This window comes from Anabrus simplex, chromosome 4 (assembly GCF_040414725.1).
Source record: "Anabrus simplex isolate iqAnaSimp1 chromosome 4, ASM4041472v1, whole genome shotgun sequence".
Classification (NCBI taxonomy): Eukaryota; Metazoa; Arthropoda; class Insecta; order Orthoptera; family Tettigoniidae; genus Anabrus; species Anabrus simplex.
Window position 1 is genome coordinate 170,487,250 of NC_090268.1, and position 20,228 is coordinate 170,507,477.

Below are 20,228 nucleotides of genomic sequence, written 5' to 3' on the forward strand. Positions count from 1 at the left end.
TGGAAAATAACAAGTGTTGACCAACGGTGGTCGGATAGGATAGGTGAAAGTATAGAACAGAATAGAATACTCAGGTCTCCCAGTTCCGGATCGCCTGAAACTGGGGAGAGAGCATTCGTTTATTGCAATTCATTAAATTCGATACATGACTTAGATTTCCCTCTCACAATTATTTGACTATACTAAATATAATTTATTTTGCTCTAGACGTTAACAATATTATATAGTCTAGGACAACATGTATCTTCCCCGTCCTTAGTTTATTTAATACAACAATTTCTATATTATTACATCTAATATCAATTAAACGTACTAGTGGTGCTGATCCCTTTTCATCTCCTTCTGCCACATTCTACTTCTGATTTGTATTTATCACCAAAATATTTAGTTTTCAGTACATCTCTCAGTCCCTTATTTTTATATATCCCCATTAGCCACCACACCACACCTCTTAGTTCTCTATCTGGGAGTTTTTCTTTTCTTATTGGCATATTTTGAATAATTCCGCAAAATTATGCTAGTGTTCTTTTGGTTTCACATTCTGCCCTAATCGTCTGTTTCTCTATGCCCCTCACTCTGATCGTTAATTCTTTTTTATGAATCTCTTCCCTATACTGTTCATCTCTATATCGCAGTATTCTACCATTCCTATTCTGTCTAGCATACTTTTCACTTTCGACACCCAATAATCATCATCTAAGTGTTTCATCTGGTGTTGGTATGCTAGGTTCAATATTTCCTTCCCCTCTCCCCTTCTTAATCTTAACCAATATTTTACTACTTTTCTGCTTATATCTGCTTGGATGCTGATTATCTTCACATAAACTTCTAGCTCCACTGTTTGCTATGCATTCTGGTAGACCCATTATTATTTTACAGAATTTATTACTTATTACATCTAATTAGATGAAAGTAACGAGCTTGACACAAGTAAGTCGAAGCAATGTCAGGGCTCAGCTAAGGACCTCGTGGTCGCTAACCCACGCTCCCAAGTTGAGTCGTTGTGGCCCCTTTTAGTCGCCTCTTACTACATGCAGGGGATACCGTGGTTGTTATTCTACCGACCGCCACCCACAGGGAGAAGAAGAAAAGCAAAACAGAAAACATTGTTTTTCGTTCTGGATAATGACAGGACGTTGACAGCTAGCTAGACGACATTGTAGCAAATATACCTACTCCCTCATACTTTTTGGATAACTTTCCCTTATAGTCTACAATAAGGAGCAAGGCAGGAAATCATATATAATACGAGAAACCATTGCCCATTGTAGGCCGAGGTATATAAGTTTGACGCTGATTCTCGGTTCAATGTCTGTGTAACTAACTTGCACAGAATCGTAAGAAATTCCTACTTGTTGCAATACAAGTTTATTTCAATTCTTACACATCTTTAATATGATAACTATGTTACTCTTACAGTTCGAATTATATGGAGTACCTCCTGCAGAGAACTCGTCCGTAACAGCATGGAGAACGCCAGCCGACGAATTCTTTCAGTAAGTAGCGTACTGAGTATCATTATTTAAGCATGCTTTTTTCAATATCTTTAAGGTCCTTCCATAATGTACTCGTTAACGAAATCAGATGTGTACAGTGACATCTTATCTTACTATATATAAAAATGGATGTATGTGTGTAAATGACATCTCCTCCTGAACCACTGGAGCAATTTCAACCAAACTTGGTACACTTATGACTTACTATCAGGAGACGAGCACTGTGGGGTAAGCCATTCGTAGCTCCCTTAGGAGTGGGGGGGGGTCAAGGGAGCAAAGGTATAAAAATAATTGAAAAAGTGTCGAATCCACCGTTTTTGGGGTCACTGAGATGAATAGTGACACTCCCGATTTTTGAAAAGTCAAAGTTCAGCTCCCTTTTGGATAGGGGGCGAGGGGGAAATGATATATAAAATTGAACGAAAATAGTGTCGAATACATAGTTTTCAGAGTCGCCGAGGTTGAATTGTACACTCCGGATTTTTAGTATCAGGGGACAAACCACGTTGGGGTAAGACAGCCCAGGAACCCTTACGGGTGGGGGGCAGGGGGTCGGATATACAAATTAACGAAAATAGTGTCAAATCCATACTTTTCGGTGTCGCTGAGATGAATAGTAACACTCCAGATTTTTTAAAGTCCAATTTCATCCCCCTTTTGTGGTGGGGGGCGAGGAGGGAGTGATATATAAAATTAAAGGAAAATAGTGTCGAATACATAGTTTTTGGGGTCGCCGAGGTGAATTGTACACTCCGGAATTTTAGTATCAGGATACAAACCACGTGGAGGTCAGACAGCACAGAAACCATTGGGGGCGGGGGGTGGCGAGGGGGGTCAGATATACAAATTAACGAAAATAGAGTCGAATCTATACTTTCCGGTGTCGCTGAGATGAATAGTGACACTCCGGATTTTCTTCAAGTCCAAGTTCAGCCCCCTTTTGGGGTGGGGGCGAGGAGGTAGTGATATATAAAATTAAAGGAAAATAGTGTCGAATACATAGTTTTCGGGGTCGTCGAGGTGAATTGTACACTCCTGATTTTTAGTATCAGGCGACAAACCACGTTGGGGTAAGACAGCCCAGGAACCCTTACGGGTGGGGTGGGGGGGGGGGACAGTGGGTCAGATATACAAATTAACGAAAATAGTGTCAAATCCATACTTTTCGGTGTCGCTGAGATGAATAGTAACACTCCTGATTCTTTTAAGTCCAATTTCAGCCCCCTTTTTGAGTGGGGGGCGAGGAGGGAGTGATATATAAAATTAAAGGAAAATAGTGTCGAATACATAGTTTTTGGGGTCGCCGAGGTGAATTGTACACTCCGGAATTTTAGTATCAGGATACAAACCACGTGGCGGTCAGACAGCACAGAAACCACTGGGGGCGGGGGCGGCGAGGGGGTCAGATATACAAATTAACGAAAATAGAGTCGAATCTATACTTTTCGGTGTCGCTGAGATGAATAGTGACACTCCGGATTTTTTTAAAGTCCAAGTTCAGCCCCCTTTGGGGTGGGGGCGAGGGGCGGATTGATATATAAAATTAAAAGAATAGTGTCGAATAGATACTTTTCGGAGTCGCCGAGGTGAATTGTACACTCCTGATTTTTAGCATCAGGAGACAAACCACGTGGGTGCCAGACAGCACAGAAACCATAATGTACTCGTTAACGAAATCAGATGTGTACAGTGACATCTTATCTTACTATATATAAAAATGGATGTATATGTGTAAATGACACTGAACCACTGGAAATTAAAAATTAACGAAAATAGTGTCGAATCCGTATTTTTCGGGGTCGCTGAGATGGATAGTGACACTCCGGATTTTTTAAAGTTCAGCTCCCTTTGGGGTGGGGGCGAGGGGCTGATTGATATATAAAATTAAAAGAATAGTGTCGAATACATACTTTTCGGAGCCGCCGAGGTGAATTGTACACTCCTGATTTTTAGTATCAGGAGACAAACCACGTTGGGGTAAGACGGCCCAGGAACCCTTAGGAGCGGGGGGTTCGAGGGGGGTGAGATATTAAAATCATCGAAAGTAGTGTTGAATCCATACTTTTCGGGTTCGCTGAAATGAATAGTGACATTCCGGAATTTTTTAATGTCCAAGTTCAGCCCCCTTTGGGGTGGGGGCGATGGGAGTAATATATAAAAATAATAGAAAATAGTGTCGAATCCATAGTTTTCGGGGTCGCTGAGATGAATAGTGACACAACAGATTTTTGGTATCAGGAGACAAAGCACGTGGGGGAAATACACGCCGGGAACCCTTAGGGTCAGATATAAAAATCATCGAAAGTAGTGTTGAATCCATACTTTTCGGGGTCGCTGAAATGAATAGTGACACTCCGGAATGTTTTAAAGTCAAAGTTCAGCCCCCTTCTTGCGGGGGGGCGATGGGAGAGTGATATATAGAAAATAGAAAATAGTATCGAATACATAGTTTTTGGGGTCGCTGAGATGAATAGTGACACTCCGGACTTTTAGTATCAGGAGACAAACCACGTGGGAGTAATACACCCCAGGAACCCTTAGGGGTGGGGGGCGACGGGGCTGAGATATAAAAATCATCGAAAGTAGCGTCAAATCCATACGTTTTGGGGTAGCTGAGATGAATAGTGACACTCCGGAATTTTTCTAAGTTCAGCCCTCTTCGTGGTGGGGGGCGATGGGAGAGTGATACATAAAAATAATCGAAAATAGTGTCGAATCCAGAGTTGTCGGGGTCGCTGAGATGATTAGTGAGACTCCGGATATTTTATAAGTCCAAGTTCATCCCCCTTTGTGGTGGGGGGCGAGGGGGATTGCGACATAAAATAATGGCAAATAGTGTCGAATCCATAGTTATCGGTGTCTCTGAGATGAATACTAACACTCCCGATTTTTTAAGAATCAAAGTTTTGCCCCCTTTAGGGTGGGGGAGGGGGGTGAGATGTAAAAATAATCGAATATACTGCCGAATCCATAGTTTTCCGGGTCGCTGAGATGAATAGTAACATTCCGGATTTTTTAAGTCCAACTTCATCCCCTTCGGCATAGGGGGTGACAAGGTGAGAAAATAAATTGTCAAAATGATCGAGATATTGGACGTGTGTATTCAGTATGACTCTCAAGCATGACTTACTACCTGGAAAACATACTTTGGGAGTAAGACGCCCCTAGAACTACTAGCGAAGCGGATGAAATATGTTCAATATTAAGTTAGTTTGGAGCGATCTCTTTATACTATACGATATATATATAAATTAAGCATAAAAATTAAAACAGACGTGAATAAATGAGACCATTCTAGGAATCTTAGAAACTTGGTACCAGACAAGCTGATGACTTTAGGATCCCTAGAAAAATCTAAAATTCTCTGAGGGGGGACACGCTGGGAGTTTCAAATCTGCATAAGAACACAGTCGGTGATATTTATCCAGAATGATAACTTATAGGTTTCATGGGCTTAAAAGTTTCCTGAAAGTCCTAATTTTAATTCCCTCCTCCATATGAAGATGGCGGCAGAATCTCCCAGACGAGTTAGAAAATTGAAATTTGGCAAAATTATAGCTTTTTTGTAAGTTAAATTTTGCTGTATTTCTGGATTTACCTAAATTTTCCACTTTGTCCACGTTTAATTAATGGGTTGATTCACTTATAGGAAAGATGGGATCATCAAATTCTACACGAATATTGGCCCACTCAGTAGCCATATGTGAGCCAAATTCTATGTTTGAAGTTGTCGCATAAGTATGTGAAAAGTAATTCACTGTGTGAAAATCTTACACACATTTCACCCTATTCAACGTTTCTAAAACATTCTTTTTTTTTTTTTGCTAGGGGCTTTACGTCGCACCGACACAGATAGGTCTTATGGCGACGATGGGATAGGAAAGGCCTAGGAGTTGGAAGGAAGCGGCCGTGGCCTTAATTAAGGTACATCCCCAGCATTTGCCTGGTGTGAAAATGGGAAACCACGGAAAACCATCTTCAGGGCTGCCGATAGTGGGATTCGAAACTACTATCTCCCGGATGCAAGCTCACGGCCGCACGCCTCTACGCGCACGGCCAACTCGCCCGGTCTAAAACATTCTTACTTTTAAATAGATATGATACGAGGAAATATCATAGGGTCAGCCAGTTAGATCGCTAAATGAGACCAGAGGCGTCTTGCCGTACAATCCGCTTTTCGATATCGTGCGCCGTATAGCAGCAGTTATTCTGTAAATGAAGGTGAACATGCATTTTATTTTCTTGCAAGTTGCTTTATGTCGCACTGACACAGATATGTCTTATGGCGCCGATGGGACAGGAAAGGACTAGGAGTGGGAAGGAAGCGGCCGTGGTCTTACTTAAGGTACAGCCCCAGCATTTGCCTGGTGTGAAAATGGGAAACCACTGAAAACCATCTTCAGGGGGGTGCCGACAGTGGGGTTCGAACCCACTATCTCCCGAATACTTAAGTGACTGCAGCTATCGAGCTCGGTGTGAACATGCATACACTTCCGTATGTCGATCTACGTTTACTCACTGAAGTCGATTTGTAGCGATCTAGAAGGGGGTGTGTCTGACATTGTAATTAATACTTTACAAATCAATAGTGACTGTCAGCTGGAGGGCGTCTGCTGTTGTGATCAGTACTCCCCACATCGACTTTAACTGGCAATAGGAATGGGGTCCTACTCCAACGCCTATGTGCCATTGTTATGAATAATTTCCTTCTCGATTTGACTAGCAGACGGCAAGGGAGCGTGCATTTTTTCAAAACTCTTTTAGCTGACTCTCTTTATCATTAGGAATAGGTGACCGCTTGCAAGGGTGCCCCCGATTTAAAAAAAATTACGCATCAAAATGTGACTGACGTTACGCATAGTGAATTGCGATATACAAGTGGACCTGTCGTTATCATCACAACTCCGCAACTCGCACTTTACATTGGAAACGTCTGCGGACCTCCCTATGCTGTTTCTCGGATAACGCCAAGAGGCATGCAATATAAAAAATCTTATTCACTTCATGTACAGTAATTTATTTCGATATCCGTATACAATGTAGAATACCGTAGCGAAGCACGGGTGGATTTGCTAGTTTCTTATAAAAATTACCCGCCGCGCTGCGTTTTTCCTCTCGCTGCGTGCGACAGTCGTTACCGCTTGTCGACAGTGTCAGTGGTGCCGACTTTGTACTGGGGGGAGGGGAATGATGTTTTCTGGCTCCCTAAAAGTGATCTTAGGGGGTCAGAGGGCCATTTCTTCCCCACTCCCCCCCCCCACCAAAATCTCCTAATTGTTAAGTCCCTTAAAACGTGATGTTAAGTAGTATTCGGAGCCCCGAGCCGAGAATTGAAGTGTAACAACATTTAAAAAGAAAGCCCCTAGTATGGTTCTCTCAGGTCTGCTGCGGGATGGGTTGAGCTGCCCTGATGATGTACCCAGAGTGTCCAGTGAGCTCTAGCTAATGGGTTTGGGAAGACATCGGCGTACTTCCCCTGAAACCTTGGCTGAGCGACGAGTTGACTGACAGCTGCGAAATCGGGAGGTTGTGGGTTCGGATCCCACTGGTGTCCGGTTGGCTATTTTTGTTCTGTACTTAACATCTCTTCAACACGTACTAAATGTACGTAACACGACCTAATGGGTTGAAAGTTGGTTTCGATTACAATGCGGTCGTGAAAATTCAATATTCATTGAAAGCTGAGTGACGTGATAACAGGGACGGATGTAAGCTCTCCGGTGCCCGAGGCAACAATGTAATTCGGCGTCTCACCCGCCCTCCCTCTCCCGACTTATCGCTGCAGTGACGAAGTATGAGGTCTAATATAAACAAAAACAATTGTGGCTGTATTAAGTTCATTTCTTAATGAACAGGTAGGGCACGAATTAAATCACACATTAATACAGATGTAAATGTTTAAAAAGAACATAAGAGGCCTAGGCCTAACATAAAAGTCAACTTTACAAATGAAGATTCTTAAACAACGTAAAACATTTCTTTGTCTTCTTCTTATATATAAATGAATGTTTGTTTGTTCGTATTCTATAGACTCGAAAACTGCTGCTCGCTGAAAACTGCATACTTTGTTCTTATTGATCCAGAGAGGGTTATAAAAGTGGTTTGACATGTTAAGTCTTCACCATTCCCTAGATTTAGGCCCTTTGGCACATCACAATGGGCTAATATAGGTGAAATCTGTCGTACAAGGACGATACAGAGCTCATTTGAAGCCTCGCGATGAGAGGAACAAACTTCGGCATGTGCCTACGGGATCCGAAAACCACACTTTAAGGCCCTAAAACCAACTCTTTTCGAGATATTGGCACCTCAGTACCCCGGCTCTAGGAATCGGCTGAAGAAGTGACCCACCGTAACCATGGCAACGTTAAATCAAGGTTTCTAGATTATCGAAAAAAACATTATTGTCGATCCATAGTTTTCTTGGTCGCTGAGATGAACTGTGACAAAATTATAGATGTAATAATAATCTAAATTTATATATGTAAAATATCATGTCCTGACTGACTGACTGACTGACTGACTGACTGACTGACTGACTGACTGACTGACTGACTGACTGACTGACTGACTGACTGACTGACTGACTGACTGACTGACTGATTCATCATCGCCGTGACGAAACTATTGGACAGAACGAAATGGAATTTTGTGGATACATATATATTAGAGTGTAGGTTCTCACTAAGGGAGGATATTCCGTCACTAAGGGGTGAAAATAGCTGGGGGAGGGGTGTGTGTGAATTGTTTCAATGAGCATATCTATATCTCAAAAACTTAAAAGTTTACAGACGTAAAAATTGGTCCTTAGAATTTCATTTAAAAATAAAGAAACACGTACTTTTTGTTTTTGGAAAATCACCTTAAGGGTAGTAATAAGGGGGAAAAGGGAAGGAATACCGTTTATGAGGATACTTATATCTAAAAAAAACTGAAGATGTTACAGACATGAAAATTGGTATTTGGAATCTCCATTAAAAATAAAGAAACGCGCATTTTTAGACATGATATTGTATAGGCTTTTGGGCTTATGCCGTGTTAAGAAAATAAGTTGAAATTTTTTACGTTTCACAGAGAACTGTGCTCTGCGTCATCAGAAGAAAATCTCGACTGTCTACGAGAAAGGCTTCTTAAACAATGAGCTTTTGAAATTTAGACGTTATAACAGAAGTGGAAATCGTACGTTCATTCGTCACCAGATGGCTCCCCGGATGCGGCACAACGCTAGCGTTCGAAGCGGAAGCTGGCCGAACCATCTGACTCAGTCTAAGAGGGTCACATAACATGTGTACGTAACATATGCCGTTGACAGGTGTATGAAATCGACACAAGCCTGGACTGAAACATCTGGCGATGAGGAACGTACGAAATTGGAAAGAAAACCACCCAGACGAAGTAATAATACCCCCTGTGGGTGGGGCGGTAGAATAACACCCACGGTATCCCCTGCCTGTCGTAAGAGGCGACTAAACGGGGCCTCAGCGGCTCCTCCCCCTGTGGGTGGGGGCGGTAGAATAACACCCACGGTATTCCCTGCCTGTCGTAAGAGGCGACTAGAAGGGGCCCCAGGGGCTCTGAACTTTGGAGCGTGGGTTGGCGACCACGGGGCCCTTAGCTGAGTCCTGGCATTGCTTCCACTTACTTGTGCCAGGCTCCTCACTTTCATCTATCCTATCCGACCTCTCTTGGCCAACTCTTGTTCTTTTACGACCCTGACGGTATTACGTATGGAGGCCTAGGGTGTCTTTCATCTTCACGCCCTTCGTGGCCTTTGTCTTTCTTTGGCCGACACCTTCATTTTTCGAAGTGTCGGACCCCTTCCATTTTTTTCTCCCTGATTGTGTTATATAGAGGATGGTTGCCCAATTGTACTTCCTCTTAAAGCAATAATCACCACCGCCACCACCTCAGGGGCTCCGAACTTTGGAGCGTAGGGTGACGACCACGGGGTCCTCATGTGAGTCCTGGCATTGCTTCCACTTACTTGTGCCAGGCTCCTCACTTTCATCTATTCTATCTGACCTCCCTTGGTCAACTCTTGTTCTTTTCCGACCCCGACGGTATTACATATGGATGCCTAGGGCGTCTTTCATTTTCATGCCCTTCGTGGCCCTTGTCTTCCTTTGGCCGATACCTTCATTTTTCGAAGTGTCGGATCCCTTCCATATTTTCTCTCTGATTAGTGTTATATAGAGGATGGTTGCCAAGTTGTACTTCCTCTTAAAACAATGATCACCATCACCACCACCATCACCAGACAAAATAACAATAGTGACGGGACAGGGAAGGGAACTACCTACGTAAATCCTTAATGGCTGGCAACCAGGTATTACTTAATTGATAGCCAGTGTCCCTGTTGAAATCGTTACGATTTCTACTCATTTCCACAGCTTCCCGTATAATCCTGGACCTGTAGTGTCTAGTGTGGGTAAGAGCTCGAGCATCTTGGAACATGACATCATGACCTGACGATATAGCGTGCTCAGCTATTGCCGATTTGTCTGGCTGTTTGATACGAATATTACGTTCATGTTCCTTGATGAGGGGTACCAATGGACCGGCATGTTTAACCAATGTATACCTTACAGCAAGTACAAGGAATTTCGTTTACCCCACGATGTAAAAGTGGGGGAAATTTGCCCTTGGTCTACTTGGACTGTGAGCAATTTTAGTGGCGGTGCCAAACACGGTCTTATATTGTGTTTGCGGAGGACCTTGACAATTAGATCTGTGGTGTTGTGAATGCAAGGCAAGTAGGCAGTTCCCTTCACTTCTTCCTTCTGTGAGCTTTGCTTGGTCGTTTCTCTGGGATGCAGGGCTCTATGAATCTACAAATTGCTGTAACCATTACCCTTGAACGTGACTTTGAGCGTGTCCATCTCCACCTGGATATTTGATGGCTCACAAATTCGTCTCGCCCTTTTGGCGAGTGTCGTGAAAATGCCTTGTTTTTGTGCTTGATGGTGGTAAGAATCTACTTGAAGATAGCGATTTGTCTGGGTAGGTTTACGATAGACTGTTTTAAGGAGCCGTCTGGTTTCTTTCTTACTAGAACATCCAAGAAAGGAAGGCACCCGTCCGACTTCATCCCCATAGTGAATTTAATTGAAGGATGTTGGTGTTTTAGGTGGTTTAGAAATAATGAAGTTTCTCAGAACCTTCTGTCCAGACCACAAATGTATCATCAACACACCTCACCATATCATAGGTTTGACGGGCGCCGAAGCAATAGCCTCCTCCTCAAAATGCTCCATAAAGAAATTAGCCACTGAGGGCGAAAGTGGACTTCCGATAGCCACTCCGTCCGTCTGTTCGTAAAAATTTCCACCCGACAAGAAATAGGTGGAAGTCATGCAGTGGTAAAATAGCTTAGTAATGTCCTCAGAGAACAGGTGTTCAATGAGAGACATGACCGCGTCAATCAGCACTTTAGTGAACAAGGACTCCACATCGAAACTCACCAAAAGTGCATTAGGTTGAAGCTAAACCCTTCCCGTAACCAGAACTTTATTGTGCGTGTTGGAACATTTAAGAAATAATAATATTGTTGCTTTTACGACCAGCTAACTACTCTTGCGGTTTTTGGAAACGCTGAGGTGCCGTAATTTAGTACCCCAGAAGTTCCTTTACGTGCCAGTAAATATACGGATACGAGGCTGTAGTATTTGAGCAACTTCAAATAAAACCGAGCTAGAGAATTTACTACCGATCGAGTTAGCCGTGCGGTTAGGGGCGCGCAACTGTGAGCTTCTATACGGGAGACAGTGGGTTCGAACCCAACTGTCGGCAGCTCTGCAGATGGTTTTCCGTGGTTTGCCATTTTCACACCTTAATTAAAGCCACACTCACTTCCTTCCTAATTCTAGCCCATTCCTATCCCATCATCGCTTTAAGACCAATCTGTGACGGTGTAACGTAAAACGAATTGAAAAAAGAAAAATACTCACGGGAATATTTCTTGAAATCCTATTTGTTCTTGAAGGGTTGAGTTTGCCGCCTCCTTTAGTTCCGGGGACCTAGGTTCAATTCTCGGCCAGGCCGAAGAAGATTTTAGTCGCATCTGGTTGATTCATCTGGCTCGGGGACTGGATATTTGTGTCAGTCATTTCTATGTAACACATCACACTAGCCACCACCACAGAAGCACGTAATAGTGAATACATACCTACACACAGGTTTGCCTTGAGGAAGGGTATTAATCCGTAAAATTGGCCTAGTCTACATTAGGTCCGACATTGGTGGTGGTGGTGGTGATTATTGTTTTAACAGGAAGTACAACTAGGCAAACATCCTCTATTGGCACTAACCAGAGGAGAAAAACGGAAGGAGTCGTACACTTAGAGAAATCTAACTATCGGCCAAAGAACGACAATGACTACGAATTGCATGAAAACGAAAGACTTTCTGTATTCAAGAAAACCCCTCAGAACTCCTCCACTTCGACGACATTAGAGGGCGGCTCACGTTCGATGGGCTAGAACACATTACACTTGGACACGAGATCAGTGGTCTAGAACGTTCTTCACTGATGAAGTGCGATTTGGCTTACACCCTGATGACATCTCTCTCTGCATACCGAGGGTAAGAGAAAGTGGCAATGAATCATTCTCAGTAGAACGACACCAACAACTTGGAGGTTCAGCACTATTCTGTGTAGGTATCAGGTCCAGCAACTACCGGGCATTGAAGGAACGTGCAATCCGCAGAATGGAGCCGCCAGCGTATTCCCCGGACATGAGTTGAGTAGAGCATGTGTGGACATGTCTTAAAAGTGTGATATCCAACCGTAAGTATCGATCACCAACGACTCAGGCCCTATAAGATGCTGCAATCGAAAGGTGGGGACAGACTTCCTCAAGAAATGCTCAATGATTCAAGAGTGTCTCAGTAGTTTTTGGAGGACCAACAACTTATTGACACATGTGACTACATTGAAAACTCTCTTTAATTTGTGATTTTCTAACTGAAGAGGCTCCTTAATTTGTTTGGATTAGTCATTCTCAGTTTCATATTAAATAATATGACAATATCGGTTCTACCTCAACATAACAGAATCTGGTATATATTTAACTTTTTTGATGAGTGTATTACCTTTCCCTTAATTTTAAATAATCAATCGTTGAATATATTATTTATGTTTTTTTATTCTTCTTGTTTACACTTAGTAAGAGAAAATGGTTGCCAAGTTGCACTTCAACTATCACCACCGTCACCACCACCACCACCACTTGGTACTTACTTCCGAAAGGGGGTAAAAATACGTACTTTTTAAAATATGGAACTTAGCCCCTTTGGCATATCAAGATTTCAATATTTTTAACAAGAAAGGCTCTCACGGCCGCAGATCTAAAAATCACAGGAATATAACCAGCTTTGGGTGGTTAGGCCGTGTGCGTTTTCAGAGTTTCTCCCAGGCGTGCCATTTGGGCTCATCAGTTGGATTGACACTCCCCTCCAAGATTCTGCTTAGCAGTGGCAGACCAACTGCGTGGTCGCACCGTGTTAGCAAATAGGGATTGCTAACCTGCTAAATCAGAAGTGATTCTCAGTTTCCAAAAGCATGAACGTCTGGGCGAAACTCTTCAAACGCTACGGCCTAATCACCAAAAAACTAGTCCTATTCCTGTTATTTTTAAATGGAGATTGCAGTTCCTGGACAATCGCATTCTAGTTATAGTTTTTGAAATTCTACTTGTGTGTTGCAGTAACGGGATGTTGCAGATCTCTGAAGGAATCGAGTACCCGGGTGGTATCGTATGGCAGCTTTTGGTGTGCGATTTACTCTCTTGGTTGATCATGTTCCTCTGCATCATGAATGGCGTGAAGTCTGTCGGGAAGGTTGTGTACTTCACGGCTCCCTTCCCTTACGTCATCCTGTTTATATTTCTTGTACGAGGAGTCACGTTACCGGGATCTACGGAAGGAGTTCTCTTCTTTATCTACCCAGATTGGAAGCAACTTTTAAACATCAAGGTAATAGTTTCATTTTCTTTGTAGGTTTAGTACATTTCTTCTGTAAATTATGGAAATTATAATTTTGGTTACGGTTGTACGAGAAGCACAGAGGACAGTTAATAGCATAGCGAATAGAAGAAATGTGCCGACTCTTGTTAAGGTATATAAGGAGTTCATGGTCCCTCAGCTTGAAAGCACGACGAACGGAACGCGCTGGCTCTGCGGTGGCTTGTAACAAAAGGTGGCTCTTCTTTGATCTTGTACTGAAGTGATGTGGTGTGATGTTGCCTTATGGCAAGATTGCAGCTTACGTCTGTGTGAGTGATTTCCCTTATTCCAGCACTCAATTAGTATGGTTGCTGAACACGTGTAAAATCTTGCTAGAACGTTACTTTTTGTACAGTTCTTGCAATTTCCTCGTTAACGACCGCCACGCTTTTGAAGCTTAGCTGGCCGTCTGTGTTTACATTTGTTGTCCTGTGATTGCCAGGACTTCCCCAACTCGTGACACAGCGTTGTCAACTCTCCGTTTTAACTATTTAGCCACTGAGGGCGAACAGCGAGACTGGACAGAACTGCATGCAGCTGTGCAATACTGGAGATCTGACAAGCGAACCGGCTTCATGGCCAGCACGCTTTTGAAGAACTCCACGGGAACTGTCACTGTTGGTCAAGAGCCATCTGCTGTTGGTTACAGCTGAGGCGACTGTAAACAGACATAGTGTCAGACGGCGGTGGTGCTTAACGTTTGAGTCGTCAGTCATTAATGAGGAAATTGAAAAAGAAACTGTAAATATCCAATGTGTAATCCCAGAGGAGTGAAATAGTTCGGTACACAATAGACAAGTTACACGTTTAGTGCCGAGTATCAAAATTGTTATAGGAAAACACAAGAAAAGGAGGGTGTATAGTGCAAGGGGAAATGTACCATTGTTCAATTGAATCTTCACCCAACAATGGTGACAGTCAAAAATGTTCGTTAGAACGGCTTTTCCCCTTATGTTCTTCTGTCCCTCTGCCTGTAATATGCCCCACACATAGTCTCCCATCATAGCACAGTCCCAACGTCCCTGATACCTTCTTTCCATGCCGTGAATGTCTTGGTGAAAGCGTTCACCGTGTTCTTGACTTACAGCTCCTAAATTTGGTCTAAAGAAATCAATATGCGAAAACGGATAGTGCATTTTCACGGACATTCTACATCCAAGTACATGATAACTCTGTATCGAATTCTCTATCAGTTTCACGCAATTCTCACTTCTATTATTTCCCAAGAACTGTTGCACTACCATTCTAAAAGCATCCCAAGCATTCCGTTCATCAAGAGTCATTGCATCTACAGCTCCTTTTGATTGTAACATCACACGAATCTGAGGTCCGGTGAAAATTGCGTCTTTTATTTTTGCTCCAGGTAACTTGGGAACGTTTGTCTGATGAGGCTCAGAGCCTCACTGTTGCAAACCTTTGATGAACTGTTTAGCAAGCCCAAGTTTGATATGGAGTGGTGGTAACAGAATCTTCTCCCTGGACACAAGGGGCTCATTTCTCACGTTGTGTGCACCTGGAATGAGTTCTTTCCTTGTTGATCATTCTTTCCTGGTGTAATGCTGATCATCCGCTCGCTGCCCAGGCAGAGGAGGCAAGAATACTTGGTGTAGCCACTATGAAATCCCAGAAGAAATCTCAAAATTTTAAAATCACCACAAACATCCCATTTGTAACATCCGTAATTTAGTTTTTCCAAGAGCAGCTTCATATTTTCATATGTTGTGCTGAATGAGCTACTGGTATGGAAGGAAACTTGTTACCATTGTGCAGTAGGGCAGCTTTGAGACTTCCACTTGAACTATCTATAAATAGCCGTCATTGATCCGGTCCTTGAGGAATCTAAGTGTGTTCAAACAAACCATTAACATCACTACAAAAACAAAGAGTTCCGTACATTTGGTAGAAGCATGCAAAATCCTCATGCCTTAGTCTATATTTTGTTATTTTACAGGATTTATCGAGCAAGTTGTATTGCTTCAGACCGGATGCAAGAAGTTCAACCTTTGATTTAGTTAGCTGCAACTCCCTAACAGGATCATCCAATTTCGGCTGAGTAAAGAGCTGTGGTTCCAAATTGCTGTCATTACTAAAACTGAAATCACTGCCGTCACTTGAATTTGTCTCTACGTCCTTTTCACCTGTATTCTGTTTTTGGTGGTGATGGAACTGGCAGCTCTTCACTATGTGGTACTGGAGAAAATAGATGACGGTAGGCTAGGACATGGAATATTTTTCCTGCTCTTTATACTTTTGTAATGTGTAATATCCACCATACAAGAATAATAGTCGTCGTGATGGTTTGTAGGCATTCACCATATTCGGGTAATTGCAAATGGCATACCTTTTCTTGTTTCGCGTAGCCATCCCTCTAAAGTAGACCGACAGCTGCCACAAGTGACATGGGGAGCCCATAAAACATGTTGCTCTCGAATATGCACACTGAAATAAGCGCGGTACTTCTCATAGAACTTCGTACCATTTTATGTTTCACTTGTTTAGATCCAATGTAATGTCCACAAACATAACAAAACCCGTCTGCTGAAAATTTATAAAGTCTGGATGTTGACATTTTTCGTTAAAAGACGACAATTCAACGTTACTTATAACCATAGAACTGGATCTACATTCACAAACGACAGGAAGACATTTTGAGAAAAATATCGATATATATCGATACATAAGTTGGCTTTTTAAAGAAGTCGATATATTGAACCTTTCCAGATGTATGCCAATACTGATGGAACATCACATTAAAGCGATTTAAGTGGTGATCACCTTGAACAACTACGACTGCCAGAAAAAGTGATAAATTGTTCGGCTCCATGGCTAAATATTTAGCGTGCTGGCCTTTGGTCACAGGGGACCCGGGTTCGATTCCAGGTAGGGTCATAAATTTTAACCTTAATTGGTTAATTTCGCTGGCACGGGGGCTGGGTGTAATTGTCGTCTTCGTCATCATTTCATCCTCATCACGACGCGCAGGTCGCCTACGGGAGTCAAATCAAAAGACCTGCGTCTGGCGAGCCGAACTTTTCCTCGGACACTCCGGGCACTAAAAGCCATACGCCATTCCATTTCTCTTCGGTGGTAAATTCACAATTTTTCATAAACCGTTAAAATATAAAAAAGTATCGACATTGAAAAACTAACGGCATATTCGCATTCAGCACGTTGGTTTTATACAATAAACACAAATAAATAAACGTAAACAATTCTTTGTTACGTAGTGAATCTTTCTATAATCGGTCATATCTCCGTTTATTTATTGGGATCAGTTATTGGAACACATGTTCTTGAAGACCAGTATATGAAGTCCTGTGCACAACTACAAGTTTTACCATGATAACATTGTGTTATATTGCTAAGTAAAACTAACCTTTTGGCACAAAAGCCCTGAAGGGCTTTGGCCTACCAAGCGACCGTTGCTCAGCCCGAAGACCCGCAATTTACGATGTGTTGTGTGGTCAGCACGACGAATCCTGTCGGCCGTTATTCTTGGCTTCTAGACCGGAGCCACTAACTCACTGCCAGATGGCTCCTCAATTCTAATCACGTAGGCTGAGTGGACCTCGAACCAATCCCTCAGATCCAGGTAAAAATGCCTGACCTGGCAAGGAATCGAACCAGGGGTCTCCGGGTAAGAAGCAGGCACGCTATCCATACCCGTACCCACCATGAAATATTAAACTAAACTTGACTTTCGTCGGGCCGAGTGGCTCAAACGGTTGACGCGCTAACCTTCTGACCCCACCTTGGGAGGTTCGATCCTGGCTCAGTCCGGTGGTATTTGAAGGTGCTCAAATATGTCAGCCTCGTGTCGATAGATTTACTGGCACGTACAAGAAATCCTGCGGGACTAAATTCCAGCACCTCAGCGACTCCAAAATCCGTAAAAGCAGTTAGTGGGACGTAAAGCCAATTACATTATTATTATTATTATTATTATTATTATTATTATTATTATTATTATTATTATTATTATTATTATTATTATTATTCAACTTTACTCATAGGTAACCCTCAAATATAAGCAAATCACGGACTCCAGATACACCCGCTTAGATATAGCCCTACACTAACATTGTAAACACGAAATAGGTTTCTACGTGCCGTCACCCTGTCTTGTAAGTGAGCGACAGTTCTAACCTCATCGCAATCTACTGCATATCGAAATACCACAAATTTCTAACAGTTTACCGGTTGACATCATTTCCACAACGAGTGAGATTTGTGGAATATAATACACGTTTACTGAGTTTCACTTGGAGTAACTCGTAGATGAAACAAACTACCCCTCTGCACATATCATCTCATATAAAATCCGAATCATGGGCCTTGCACTACATTTCAATACACTGTTATAACATCTCGCATCGGGCCTTTTCCATACAAAAATTGCGGCATTACATTAGAACACTACATCTCTACCTGAAATATAACTCACTATCTGGGTCGCAGGGGTTCGCTACTGCCTGGACCAAATACATCTCTAAGACCAACAAAAAACACAAAACTACTTTTCATTAGAATCCATCGCACGGAAATATAGTAGTCCAGAACCACATATTGCACACAATCCAACGTGACCTCAGACCTCACCGACTGAACTCCGGCACCATCACCCCTTGACAAAAAAGTATAAAATAAAAATTTCAGAATGATCTTTTTACAAACCAAATTCTATCACATAAATATTAACTTTTATGAGTTTTGTTACATATTATGATTATGCGTGGCGTCTACTCAAACAAAAGTTAACAAAGACCTAAAATTCGCATACGCAAAAAGGCTGTACAACTATGGACGTGAACTATCGCAAATAACAACTGAAATATCCCTCTTCGACATAGGATACGGAAAAGTACTAATAATTGTATGGCATCAGCTGAGATATTTCGTTATGTCCCATTGGGAGGTGGTGTGGCAGGCCACTACTCCCCAAATAAGGTGAAAGCGATAAAAGGAACTAAGAAGGTATGGAAGACCTCGCTTCGGGCTTCTGGGAGAGAAGCTGTGGTATTATGCCGTCTTCGGATTGGTTATGGCGTAGTAACGCACTCCTTACTTTCTGAAGGGTGAACGCCCCCCCGGTGTGGATTTGCGGTGGTCATCTAACCTTGTACACATCCTTGCAGAGTGCGTGGACCTGGCCATCTACGCATAATTATTTACTTAGCATGACAATCAGCAGTTCAATGGGAAGAGCCCTGGGTTCCATTCCCTGTCATGTGGGTACTGCGAAAATGTTTTCGGTTCTGAACTCAAATTTTTAATCTCTAAGTAATATCAATATTACAGTAGGCAATTGAAAGTGTCTGGAGTTCAAATCTATAAGCTCTAAGTTCAAATAAATAATTGAGTGTTCCAGACACTAAAAAACGAACAGCGCGTTACGCGTCAGCACAGGCACCATCTTGTTCCAAGTTCAGCCGCAAGCTCCCTTAAGTCGCTTTCGAACGTTAAGCCCCATATGAATAAAGCATATGTATTAACCCTTTCTATCCTGAATTATTTTTCTTAAAAAATATTTCACTGTTCTTACCTGTGTTATTTGGCTTTAAGATATGACCATTTTTAAAGAAATTCCCATTGTAATTATTGAAGTAATTATTATACCCATATGGCAACTTTGGGGCATGGTGTCAAAATAATAGGCACTCACTAAATTTCATATTGTCATCACACAATTGGTACACATCAAAACAAACACATCAATTAATATAGTAAAACTGAAAAAAATTGAAATTACAATTATAATTGAATAATACTAAGTATGATGTGAGCCTAGTTCTTCTGAATTTTACCTAACGATTGTGAAATGGCAAAAAGCATACATTATTTCCATTCAAGCATAAGCCAACCTTGCACTTCTTACACATTACCCTGGTGAAACCCACTTTACAGTTCCTACGCTTCTGTTTTTTTAATATAAACTGGCCAGTGGCACAACCCATCAAACCTCACATCAGAAACTGGCATTGTTACCTTTTGCCCTATTTTCACAGTAGGCTGCAACTCTGGGCTCGGGCGACCTCTTTTTCTCATTTGTGACTTTCCTGCACTTGTGAGTGAATTCGCAATCACAGTCTGAAATTTCAACAATGAAAGTCATCTGATGTGATGTTTTTTCTGTGAACGGTGCCTTCTGTAGAGCAGCCATACATTCACAACTACAGAATTCAGCACCCAATATACAATGTGTATATAACCTTTCCTTGATCTTAGGTAGATGCGATAAAGCTCCGTAAGCATATTGGCTACATCCACCCCGCCCATAAAACTGTTTTGACAATTGCAGGGCATTTCACAGTGATAGATTTTTTGTCTTTCTGTGACCAGCGTTTACAATGACCTGCAGCTTTCAAAACCTTCTCATCATTTAGTGGACACTTCATTGTTCGATCTGATATGATTGTACCTAAAGCAAATATTCCTGCCTGCTTCGAAGTTACTAACAATGAGACTGAATTGAACCAACTGTCAATAAACAATTTGAAATTTTGTCTCTTTGGTAGATTTTCAACCAGCTGCATCACTATATTACACGAAAAACCCAGACCAAAATCCTCACAGGTACCTGAACCTACATATATTTCAAAATTGTGCACGAAGCCACTCGAACTTGCCCTGGTAACAACCTTATACCCCCACTTGTGAGCTTTATTTCTTATATATTGCTTTAAATGGGTCCTTCCCTTGAAAGGAATAATTTGTTCATCGATAACTTGA

At 42.2% G+C, this 20,228-nt stretch overlaps 1 protein-coding gene across 1 annotated transcript in view; it reads left to right on the top strand.

Annotated features, from left to right (window-relative positions):
- LOC136872214 (sodium- and chloride-dependent glycine transporter 1-like) overlaps positions 1–20,228 on the top strand; it is a 421,393-nt gene that overhangs the window by 115,685 nt on the left and 285,480 nt on the right. The window contains exons 6-7 of the mRNA XM_068227369.1: positions 1,436–1,496; positions 13,202–13,469. Of these exons, the coding sequence (XP_068083470.1) occupies positions 1,436–1,496; positions 13,202–13,469 (329 nt within the window). The remainder of the gene's footprint in view (positions 1–1,435; positions 1,497–13,201; positions 13,470–20,228) is intronic.